The sequence below is a fragment of the Penaeus japonicus genome, unplaced genomic scaffold (assembly GCF_977035675.1).
Source record: "Penaeus japonicus unplaced genomic scaffold, GWHDUDI00000001_assembly GWHDUDI00000003, whole genome shotgun sequence".
Classification (NCBI taxonomy): Eukaryota; Metazoa; Arthropoda; class Malacostraca; order Decapoda; family Penaeidae; genus Penaeus; species Penaeus japonicus.
Genome location: NW_028234405.1, coordinates 36,677,750 through 36,690,249, shown reverse-complemented (window position 1 = coordinate 36,690,249; position 12,500 = coordinate 36,677,750). Strand labels below are relative to the sequence as shown.

The window sequence follows — 12,500 nt, the reverse complement described above, 5'->3', positions numbered from 1 at the left end:
CTCAGCAGGAACATGTGGAGAAAAATAGGTAAAAATACCGGCTGTTGGCCATGTTTCATCATGGTATTTAATTGAAGGGCAGATGGTGCCAAAGTATAGTTCTGAAGAGATTGTTACCATTATTTTAGAGGATGGGGGGGAGGATGAAATGATATTACAACACATTTGTAGGATAGTATTATCTCACTAATCTTCTCACTCCAGCACTGTTCAGTTTTGTGGTCAGTGTTGTCATTATTGCACTGTAAAGCAACTCCAGTTCAATGTAGCACGTAAAGACTTTATGTAAAATTGTGACATAGACATGAGATTTTGTAACTACTCATTACAATATATACATACATATATATATATATAATACTTAAAGTTGGTTCTTTTTCTACAAAGACAATATTGTTTGTTGATCAGATTACAGTGTTTACCATTTGTAATTCTTTTGTTCTTTGTAAATATTCTTTACATGCCAAGTACCTGTGAATATTTATTATTATTTTTATTATTGAACAAGCTTTTTGATACGTACAATGATTAAGCACAAATAGGAGAAATTTGTGATACTTTGCTAGACTTTTAAGTTCATATTTCCATTCCACTTTCTCAGAGATTGGTTTTCATGATGTTTTTTTCTCTTTCTCTCTTTATCAAAATTTTAAATTTTAAGTGAGTGTGTGTTTCTATGTATGCCAGGCCTTTCTGCTTCTTGTGAACTTCATGTGTATATATACATTATTTTCTCATGTTAATGCACACTCCTTTATTTGTAAGGTGGATCACTTTTGCAATGTATTTTTATGTTCAAAATGCAAGCTAGTTATTCCTTCAGTTGTGTAACTGATGCAACACACCAAATGCTGATAAGTATCACTTTGCTGAAATGTCATACATAGATTCATATATCATACCATAAGTCTAGAAAATGATTGAAAACGCATCTTAAGATGCCCTGTCCAGGCCAAACATCTAAATATGTGGCCCATGTCACAAGAGTTAATACAGTGGTTCCCAGTTAGGGATGCTAAGATGATATTTATCTATGGTCATAGAATTTTGCTTAACAAATATAAGGAAAATTCCTAAAAACAGTCTTTGACTCAATGATTGTCTTATGATTTTTATTTGACTATTGCAATGAATGCACTTATGAGTGTATTGCACATTTGTTATCACCTATGTAGGCAAGTGATACCATTTGCATTTTTCAAAAAGAATGTTGCAATTATGATTGAACAATAAAAGAAGAAGGGCCCCAAAGTTTTCCTTATCATTACTCTCACAAGGTTATCTTCAACACATATCAGACTGGAGAAGAGTGGTACCAATTAAACTAACTTATCATTAGTTGAAAATTAAGAGTTATATTTCTTCTGAATTTATTTTCTATTCATTTTGATGTGTAAATTGTTAGAAATTTCCCTACTACATGGATAGGTAAGGTTTGAGGGTACCTGTCTGCAATATTACCAGTTGTTGCGGAGATTAGAATTGTTAAAATTGTCCTAATACAATGCATATATATATATTTATATTCAGTCTCAGCTATTGCCATCCACCAAGATCCTTATCATCTCCATTATTATTGTACAGATCTCATAAGGGCAGTTTAAAGACAGACCTTATGTGTGTGAAACACCACCACACCTGTCTTAAACTTTGGATGAATTGTAAAAATGTGGGAGTCAAAATAATTTTTGTGAATAGGTATAGTTAAAATTACTAAGTCAAAGACTTTTATTGTCTGAGAAATATCAAGAGTATATGACCTTTTATGAACACTGGCCCTAAATTCCTGGGGTCTGCTATTTACTTGCAGTAAGGCAGTTGAAAATAAACTCCCAGTTTATAATTAGTTCACTCATATATTTCTTTCAAATGAGAGATGAAAGTGAAAAATGAAACTGGTTTGTACAATAGACAGACCTTTCTGGTGAAAATGTTGGGAAACACTAGTGAGTTTGAATATGCTACTTTTTGTATTTATGTTTTCCAATGTTATGCAGACAAAAGAAATATGGTGGTACATATTTTCTTTTTTGATTTTATGTATGTGGTTAATATTTCAGTAATTGTAATCTTGTACTACTGAATATCACAGAATGATGTATTTGTGTTTAATTAAAAATAAATGAATATATATATATATATATATATATATATATATATATATATATATATATATATATATATATATATATATATACATATACATATACATATATATACATATATTTAAAATCATATATATAATAATGAATAAAATAAGTACAATAATTTTTAATATCCCTTTTAAATGTGGAAATTGCACAGCACACATTCCAAAATTGCATATCTGTTTATATTTTATTTTTTATTGCTTTTGTTTGAAGTGGAATAAAATGATTATCTAGAGATCTGGTGTAGAAAAAAGAGGAATAAATTATAGAAGCTTGAAATGCAAAAGCTCTTAGTAAGGAGCTCTGTTTAGGATATACAGTGCATTGGTATATTTATATTGGTTATATAATTAATTTCCAATGGGTAAATTGACCTCATCTATACAGCCAATATATTAACGTCTTATCAGCTTATGTTATCAGTAGTTATTGCAGTATAAAGGTCTCAGTAACTAACCTTGTTTTATGATAATGGTTCAGAAAATGTCTTGGTTTTTGGCTTGAATTATCTGATTGGGAAAATGTAGTTTGCTACATGAACAAACATATTTGGACAAAATACATCATTACACACTAATTTCTGATTGTATTTGCACTTTTGGTTGTCGTGACATACACAACGCATGATTTTTGGCTTGATAGCAGCCATCATGATATATATGACAATAGTGTCGCAGCATTTTTGACATTGGCAGAGAAGTAGATTGCTGTGTTTCTTTGTTGTATTATAGGTAATAACTTTTTTGTGACTTATGATGATTATTTCAATTATAATTACTATAATTGCAGTTATGTTCAGCAAAATATATTTGATCTAGAATCCCAGACATAGATTGCACCACTCCTGCACCAGCAGGATGAATGGCACCCATTCACTGTCATTAGCAAGCACTATCTTCAGAGAGAGAAGATGCACAGATAGATGCCAACATCCTGCTCAAAATTACTGGCAATGTTGCATATGCAGGCAGAGTGAGAAGAGGAAGATGACCCAGACCATGTCCATTGTCTACAATGTGCCCGTTGGCTAGTTTGGCTGCTTTTGCTGTGGCATTCACAGTCCTAAACACAGGTTTACTTCCTCTACCCCAACTCTTCATGTAAGCACATTTGCAGATGGTTGTTTCTTTCATATATGTTTATGTCCTTCCATAAAACTGCAATACTTTTATCACACCGAGTATAAAGAACATTATATGCTGATTTTACAATTTTAGACTATTGCAACATTGATAAAGACTGTCATATAGCACTTATAAGTCTCACAATACGGTAGAATGCAAAAAAAAGACAAACATAAATATGGCTCTAGTATTATAACGAATGAGTGGAAGAGAGTGCAAAAGGTCTCCTGAAGTTTCCTCGCACTGAAATTAAACCGAAATTGGGTACCGTACAGGTGGCAATAATGCCCATTCTGGGGAGTGGTCAGGCCAATCCTATTCCTGTTTGCAATGGGTTAATGACACCGGGTATGTTTCTAAAGTGGATGGTCCACTGACATGGAAGAGTTTGTAGGAGCATCTCAACAGCAATATTGTCACTCTGAACATTATGGTTAGGCCATTGGCTTGAATGTGTAATACCTGATTTGAGGGTTTACACCTACTGTGAAGTATATAGTTTTTATTTCATCAGCTTGAAGGTTTTAATTGACTGATATTGTAGTATATACTCCAAATTTTCCTATCATGTAGATTAGATTCTATGGAAAGGAAGGTTTATTAATGGATGAAAACAAAAATTACGCTTTATATTATTTCTATACACCTATACTTTTTGTGCCAAGTCACATAATCAAGGACATAGTAGTTCAGGGTGGGATCTGGAAAATAAGTGCCATAAAACGTTAAAATTACCAATGACACTTTTAAAATAAATATATCGGTAAAAAATTGATCATCTTTATAACTTGATGTATAGTAAGGATATCAGTACTAAGCTATAAAAAAAAAAAAAAAAAAAAAAAAAAAGAAAGTTAAGCATAAACACACCAGTCTACTAATTTAGTCAATAATAACTCATCATCTTGAAAATAATAATAAAAGCCATGATTATAATTATAGAACTAATCAGAAAACACTGATGTTCAAATCTCTTGCCAAAAATATATATGCCATGGCAAGATGGTGATAATGATAATAAAAAATATGGGTATGACTACAAAATAACTAATAACACTAATAATTAAGTTGTTCAGTAAATTACTTTATCAGAAACACACATTCAAATCTCATGAAAGTTTTTACATGGTACCTAACAGTTGTGTGCATTCTACCATGAAATGTATAGGTGTCGTTGGGTACCAATGGGTTAAAGGTATTATGCTGTGTCAAATAATTACAGGTGAATGAAAGAGGAATTTGCTTTCAGTTTTTCCAGTCTTTTATTTTTTTTAATTGAACTTCTAGAGAAAAGTACATACAGGCTTTTACATCAGGTTTCTGTATAAAGTCAGATAAACAAAAATTAAAAGAATGAAACAAAAATTATTTAAACTTGATGATAAATATTTTCCCTTGTTGAGGCTATGAAGTAATAACCAAAGAAATATTTTCATTTTAAACCTTATTTGTAATTTGCTATATATACATATAGATTAACTATATTGTAATAAAATAAAATATCTATTCATTGGCAAAAATTCAGTCTCCCATATAAACTACGGAAAATGAGGACAGAAGCTTTTATAATATTCTTTTTTTCTCTTATACCAATTTTGTATTGTCTTCAATAGATTTTTGATTGACTAAATTCAGTAGTAGATACACATATGTATAGACATATCTGCAGAGCCACTGCACATCTATAGCGAGAATATGAGAGCAAAAGGAAATAATATTTAAAAATGCATTACATAAATATATCTCACCAAAAACCTCACCTGGCAAAATTCTATTCTAGTATCACAATATTGCTGATATAAGTATCCAAAATGTGATGGTAAAAAGCATATCTAAATATACATATAGTTTATCAGTGCAAGTATAAAATCTCAAACTTTTGTCTACTGACTCCTGGAGACAAAAATCATTCCATAAAAGACCCACTCAGCTTTCTCTCATAAATACTTTCTGAAAAAAAAGGCACTCGCATTCATAACCACATTCAAAATATGGAGTCAGACACTAAGCAATATATATACAACCTACACAGTAGTGAAGTTAAGTAAAGTCATATGGGTATAACTTTATGCTCCATGTATCAAAAGGAATACGACAATGGCATAGAGGAGGTAGGAATTCTGGTCTACAGAAGGAACCCCTCCTTTCTGTGTGAGAGAATCTTTCTCGACTTCATTCTCCTTCTGGGGACGCCATGGGACGGTTGCTGCAGGTTTCACTGGACTAGTTGTTGGATTCGCAGGTTCTCCTGTGTGCCAAATTGGATAATATTTACAGCACTAGTATAATTAAGGGGAAAAATAATGGTAAGATTCTTTGAGATTGTACAGGTTTAGTTCATAATAAACAAAACTGTAATAATTATTTGACACAATATTGGCATAATGATGTGATAAAGGTCCTTGTTTTAATAATTCTCAGAAAACAAAAAACAAAAAAAGTAGTATGGCCTTCAACACTAATCAGGAAGGGTAAAAAAATGTACCTTGGTTCTCTTGAATCTTTGTCTTCTTGTTTGGTATTGATGGTACTGCTATATTAGTTTCAATCTTATACACCTCGGTATCTTTTTCTGCTAGAGTACACTGCTGTTCTTCCCTCTGGAGTGCTATGAAGTTTGGATATTTGACTTTCTTTGGTAACTGAAAAGACAAAAATGTTTTTTAACCTCCTTCAATATCATATTAATATACATGTTACTAATACACATTATAAAAAATTCACAACAATCAATAATAAGTAATAAACACAAACTTCCCCCGTCATGCCTATATTAACCCATCCACGACGGGGGAATTCTAGCCTTGAATGTCACAATGCCGGGGCGTTCGAATTATTAGGCCTAAATCAATTGAATGGCTGGCACAACACTGTGCCGCCCGGCCACTGGGCTTTTGAATGAGCGGTACAGTACTGTACCACCCGTCCAGGGTGGGTTAATTTACTCTACAAATCAAATACCAGTTTAAAAGCCTTCACTTGGTCAGCATTTCCCAACCACATTATTTGAACTTTCCATGACTGAGGATCATCTAAAATCCCAAGCTTAGTCACACTCCCCAATCCCTAAGTACTAAATACACAGTACCAAAAAAAAAAAAAGCACACAATCAAAGTTCTCTCAACTTACCCCATCTACAAGAATCCTGCCATGATTTTCACATGAAGGCTCATGCTGCCCATACACAATCATTTCCTGCAAGGTGGAGATCATGTGTGCATCTTGCCATGTAGTTTTATCGTGCAGGATTTCGTAAAAAGATGTATTGAAGTAGCCTGCGGGTGAATAATCATATTAGCTTTTTGCGACTGACAAAATGAGATATTCTCATTGAGAAAAATAGTACTTGTGATGAAAAAAAAGAAATATTCCATATATGTTTACAGGTATGCATACATTACTTGGGATTCAGTGAAGATAATCTTTCTTATATTAATTTCCATTTTTTATTTTATCTGAGTAATAATTCCTCAATTTAGAAAACTTGTATCTACAACTTCACAAAATATTGAAACTGAAAAGCAAGATTTGTAAAGTATTTATGCCTATTCTTGATGATGCCAAAACTCTCAAAGATCTTTTCTTACGTTGAGGTGCTTTCGCAATGATGTAACGGTAGATATTTCCAAGGTGGATGTCTGAAGGCTTGTTTACTCTGTCCTTCATTCTGGCTAAGGATGTGTTTTCAAGCTCTTCGTTGATGTATTCTTCACTGGAGGGTAAGGAAGTGGGTAAGGAATTTCTCTTCATGCTTTTTTTTTTTTTCAAATATTTAATTTATAAGTGACTTACTGTATACATTACATCAAAGCAATTTACTGTTTCAAGCTCAGATAAAAAGGTTGCATGAAGAATCAAAAGCAATACTGCAATCTTTTACAAAAAAATAATTAATTTCATATTCACCTGAAACTCTGGTCATTGAATATATTCCTGAAAAAAAATAAAGATTATATGTAATAGCTGTAATCTATTGTAAGGATACATTGAAAAATATATATAACTATAAGACTAATCATTGGTTTTAATCAACTGGCTTTTTCTATGTGTAATGTCTGCATTAGAATAAAATAGAAGAAAAAATAAAAGAAATATCCACACTACAAATATATTTCCATTCATGCACCATAATCAATCACTATTCCAGGACTTTCATTTAAATAATAAAAGATTGAATAAACATAAAATATGGTAATTAAATAAACACATCATCGCATTTCTGCTATACAACATAATCAATAACCATAACATTTCCATAAATATGAACTCCAGTATCAAAGCAGACAAAATTATTGAAATCAGTTCCACTCACATATCATTATCGAAGAGATCCTGAATGCCAAATGTATCAAAGACGAGAGCCATGTCGGGTCGCGAGTAGCAGCCTGAGAGATTCGCCCTTGGGTAATAGGTCAGGAAAGCCAGACACATCTCGTCCTCAGTGCTAAATCCACCCTTGAAATAGAGAAGGTTTAATGATGATAATGGTGATGATGCAGATTAAAATTGAGATTATCAGATGGGAGTGGTTTACTATGTAATTTGCAATGTGTGTTAGGTTGGGGGGGGGGGGGGCACTACTTACAAATGTTGGCATTTTTCTCTTGGTAGAGTCATAGCCACACTTGACTATTAAGGAATCTCCTGGCATGATTTTCATTTCTTCCTTCAGCACTCGAGCTTGCTGGTAGTTGAAATCGTAGGACATGTCTGTATGCATGGAAAAAGCAAATAATTAGAAAAAAAAACTTCTCCTCCTCCTTTTTCTTCCTACTTTTTTTTGAAAGAAGAAACATTACTCTATTTGGAATAAGGAAGAACTGACAGAAAAGAAAAACAGGTAACATAGACTTCAAAAAGTGGATGAATACCCTTTTCTCTATTTTGGTACTGTTGCATTTTTTTTTTCTCTGAAATAAATTTTCAAATATAAGTACTGCCAATCATTTTTCTTTTTTTTCTCATTAATATTACAAATAAATATTTTAAGTTCTGTCTATCTCTCTTTTTTTTGTCAAATTATTTAAGACAGGTAATATATCTGTAAAAATAACAAAGGACAAAGATGAAAAAAGAGGTAAAAAATGCTGTAAAACTAAGTAAAAGAAAAGGGAAATAAAGAAAATGTAAAATGCATAAAACTTACCTTTAAATACATTTGGTAATTCCCTTCCTTTGCGTATCTGAGTGACGGATATGGAAGATCCTAGGAGATGAGCGTGTAAGAAGCCTTGAAACACGTTGATCCCACTTCTTGGCAGAGTCTGTAGGTAAGAGTTACAGGAACATCATAAAAAGACCTCCATAAAAGCACATATGCACTAGCAACTGCACACATGCGCATGCACACACAGGCACACGCACACGCACACACATACACACACACACATACACAAATACACACACACATACACAAATACACACACAAACATAAAAAAAAAATTAATCATGCAAAATATCCTTATAATAACTCTAATAATCACCTCATCTGTACAATCAGCCGTACAAAGGGCTACAGTATTCCACTTTTGTCCTGGAGGGATTATGTGTGTGGGAGATACAGTATGTCCTAATGTCAAGATTCCTGCATCGTGTTGTCGCAGTTTCTCTGTGTACATTATTCTCACACCCGATGAGTCCACTACACCTGCAATTAAAAAAAGAGATTGTGATACAGCATTGTAAATTACTTCATAACATAAAATAAATTAAAATGAAGCTGATAAGTTGTTTTGTTAGTTAATAGGAGACTGAAGAAGTACAATAAGAGTTGTGGATGGGTTAGACCTCTTAAAAAAACAATTACAGTTTCTATCATATAACAGTAAATATATGTATCAAGAAAAATAAAAATATCAAGACAACATTATACCAATCATCCTTTTAATAATCATCAGATAAGGAATAACCAAAAGATATGCAAATACAAGAGACTCTGAACCCCTCTCTCACCTCTTCTTAGATTTGGATTGTTATAATGGATTTCAAGCATAAAGTATGTAGCTCCACCGTGTTCCTCTCCCATTGGGACTCCTACATGTTCTGGAAACATCTCACCTGTGATGAGAATACAATAGTTAGTTAATACCTTCTGGTCTGTTGAAGAACGGACCATATTGTCTCTTCCTTGTCTCTTGATCTGTATCTCTAGCTGTTTCTTCCTATTTATTATGGTTTTTAGTTGCATCTACCTCTGTGTCACCATTTAATGTATTGCTATGGTTTATTCCATTTCCTAAGATCTACCAAAGAAAAATGGGAAAACTGACTGTATCATTGAAAAACTGAAGTTAGCATACTTCAATATTATATGTAATTATATATTTTTGTATCAGATTACTTTAAATTACTTTCTATACTTAAATCCTCAGATATCTCCTACATATCTACATTACATAAATACTGTATATCAACTTTACTGTCTGAATAAGAGAATTGAAGAAAACTTATAATAACAAAAACAAAAAAAGTAAAAACTGAAATCTTAAAATACTGATAACAATAATTACAACACTACTAATAATATAACAATAACAATAATAATAATAATAATAATAATAATAATAAAATTTTAATAATAATAATAATAAATAATAACAATAATACCAATAGCAATGACAACAATAACACCAATACAATCTTTATAGCCCTTCCTTGCTTTACCTTCTGAACCGACAGCCCAGGCAACAATCGGAGTGTTGCAAGCCGACCAAGAAAACGGCATGTTGCGGTCATAGCACTGAGCTCCCTTGGCAGCCACGAACTTCTCCAGGTGCCTGTTTGAGTTGGGAAGGTGGCACTCGTACAGCAGCATGTGGTGGACGTGCTGCAGGTTGGTCTCCTCTATCAACGGCACGTACTGGGAGACGGAAAGGAGGAGGAAGAGGATTCGATAAATGATTGGAGATGGTAGTGTGGATAATGATGGTAGGAGGTTTTTGGTGCGGGAGAGCATCATCTTGTATATGTGTGTATGATAGATGGATGGATGGAGAGAGAGAGAGAGAGAGAGAGAGAGAGAGAGAGAGAGAGAGAGAGAGAGAGAGGGAGGGAGAGGGAGGGAGGGAGGGAGGGAGGGAGGGAGGGAGGGAGGGAGGGAGGGAGGGAGGGAGGGAGGGAGAGAGGGAGGGAGGGAGGGAGGGAGGGGGAGGGAGGGAGGGAGGGAGGGAGGGAGGGAGGGAGGGAGAGAGAGAGAGGTGGGTAGGTAGATAAATAAATAAATAGATAGATAGATAAATAGAGAGAGAGAGAGAGAGAGAGATAGGTTGACAAATAGATCGATGAAGCCATATAATGAAACAGATATAAAAAAAAACAAAGATAAAAAGCAAAACGACGAAAAAAAGCAAATCTTGCACAATCAACAACCTACCCCAATGACATGCGTCTTCTGCCTCAAATTGGGTATCTTGTACAGTTTACACCAATAGAGTGTTCTCAGGTCATCCGGCAAGCTGACCTGAAAGGAACAAAATACGTTCATTAAATTTGCTCTCATTTGCCCTCGCGGATGGGAAGAATATTTGTTTGATGATTGGATGATGATGATAGTGATGGCGGTGATGATGATGGTGGTGATGATGATGATGGTGGTGATGGTGATGATGATGATGGTGGTGGTGGTGATGAAGATGATGGTGGTGATTGTGGTGATGGTGATGAAGATGATGGTGGTGATGATGATGATGGTGGTGGTGGTGATGGTGATGAAGATGATGGTGGTGATGATGATGATGGTGATGATGATGGTGGTGGTGATAGAGATGATGATGATGATGGTGGTGGTGGTGATGAAGATGATGATGGTGGTGATGATGATGATAATGATGGTGGTGGTGGTAATGATGATGATGATGATGATGATGGTGGTGGTAATGGTGGTGATGATGATGATGGTGGTGGTGGTAGTGGTGATGATGATGATGATGATGATGATGATAATAATGATAATGGTGGTAATGGTGGTGGTGGTGGTGGTGGTGGTGGTGATGATGATGATGATGGTGGTGGTGATGATGATGATGATTATGATGATGGTGATCGTCATTATTATTATAGTTATTATTATCACTATTAAGTATTACTACTTAATATTATCACTATTATTATCATCATCCTCATCATCATTGTTGTTATCATTATCATTACTAGTATTATCATTATTAATTAAGATCATTATAATCATTACTATAATCATTGTTATTATCATTATCAATATTGTTATTATCATTATCAATATTGTTACCATCATTATCAATATTATCATAATCATCATTATTACCGTCATCATTATCGTTACCATTATTATCATTCCATTACCATTATTATCATTATTTCATTCTCATATCATCAATAAATTATCATTATCATTATTTTCATATAAGCATTATCATTGTCATCGTTTTTACTATTATTAGTAGTATCAGTATCATTGTTATTATGATTATTATTATCGCTATCACAATCATCATCATTGTTACCATCATTATTATCATCACTCTAATCATTACTATTACTACCATTATCATTATTACTATCAATATAATCAAAACCTGCATCAATATTAGTATCAAATATCAATACCATTACCATTATTATCATCACATGATCATCAAAACCTAAAAAAAGTAATATGGCGGTAATAAATGGGGGGGAACGATCGACTTACACTCGGTGATAAAATGTCCCAGTGGCGGATATCAGGAGAGGCTCTCAGTTGCGCCAGTTTGGGTTCCCGTAAGTAAAGACTCCTGGTGCCGCGGTGACTGTGCATTCCAATCCTATCTTGGGTCGTTGGATCCTGCTCGTCATAGGACCAGATTACGCGTACGGTGTCGCCCTGGAAGGATTGGGTTGAGGCCGGTTATTGGAAAGTTCGTTGGTTGAGAATGGCTTGCTTTGGGTGAATGCGGGGGATCGTACTGTCTCATTGTCCACTGCGTATTATATGCATTCACATAAGAGTTGTGTGTTTCCCCATGTGTATCATAGTATGTGTATTATGATACGTGTAACGTGAGTATCCGCAAATGTATTATAAAACGCAAACTCGAATTAGTGTGGGTCTACAATAGCGGTAAGAGTGTATTTAATAGAAGCGTACAAGCACACGGACATACGCACACCCACACAATGAAAAAAATCAGAAATTTAATATAACATCACAAATAAAGAAAATACAAAATCCGTCACTATCTTTAACGCAAAATATTACTTTGATTTACT

The 12,500-nt window shown here is 33.8% G+C and overlaps 2 protein-coding genes across 3 annotated transcripts in view; one reads left to right on the top strand and one right to left on the bottom strand.

The window, feature by feature from the left end:
* LOC122258652 (modulator of smoothened protein) overlaps nucleotides 1-1,245 on the top strand; it is a 6,635-nt gene extending 5,390 nt beyond the window's left edge. The window contains exon 5 of the mRNA XM_043024731.2: nucleotides 1-1,245. This exon is cut by the window's left edge and continues 1,416 nt beyond it. The gene's annotated coding sequence lies outside the window, so the exon portion shown is untranslated.
* A 3,267-nt stretch (nucleotides 1,246-4,512) lies between these two features.
* LOC122258651 (DBH-like monooxygenase protein 1) overlaps nucleotides 4,513-12,500 on the bottom strand; it is a 78,621-nt gene continuing 70,633 nt past the window's right edge. For both annotated transcript variants that reach the window (XM_043024730.2, XM_043024729.2), the window contains exons 5-17: nucleotides 11,944-12,114; nucleotides 10,648-10,734; nucleotides 9,939-10,134; nucleotides 9,228-9,332; nucleotides 8,759-8,922; nucleotides 8,422-8,539; nucleotides 7,861-7,985; nucleotides 7,588-7,730; nucleotides 7,182-7,208; nucleotides 6,863-6,987; nucleotides 6,405-6,550; nucleotides 5,760-5,916; nucleotides 4,513-5,522 (exon numbers count right to left, since the gene is read on the bottom strand). In XM_043024730.2, the coding sequence (XP_042880664.2) occupies nucleotides 5,341-5,522; nucleotides 5,760-5,916; nucleotides 6,405-6,550; nucleotides 6,863-6,987; nucleotides 7,182-7,208; nucleotides 7,588-7,730; nucleotides 7,861-7,985; nucleotides 8,422-8,539; nucleotides 8,759-8,922; nucleotides 9,228-9,332; nucleotides 9,939-10,134; nucleotides 10,648-10,734; nucleotides 11,944-12,114 (1,746 nt within the window). In that variant the 3' untranslated portion in view covers nucleotides 4,513-5,340. The remainder of the gene's footprint in view (nucleotides 5,523-5,759; nucleotides 5,917-6,404; nucleotides 6,551-6,862; nucleotides 6,988-7,181; nucleotides 7,209-7,587; nucleotides 7,731-7,860; nucleotides 7,986-8,421; nucleotides 8,540-8,758; nucleotides 8,923-9,227; nucleotides 9,333-9,938; nucleotides 10,135-10,647; nucleotides 10,735-11,943; nucleotides 12,115-12,500) is intronic.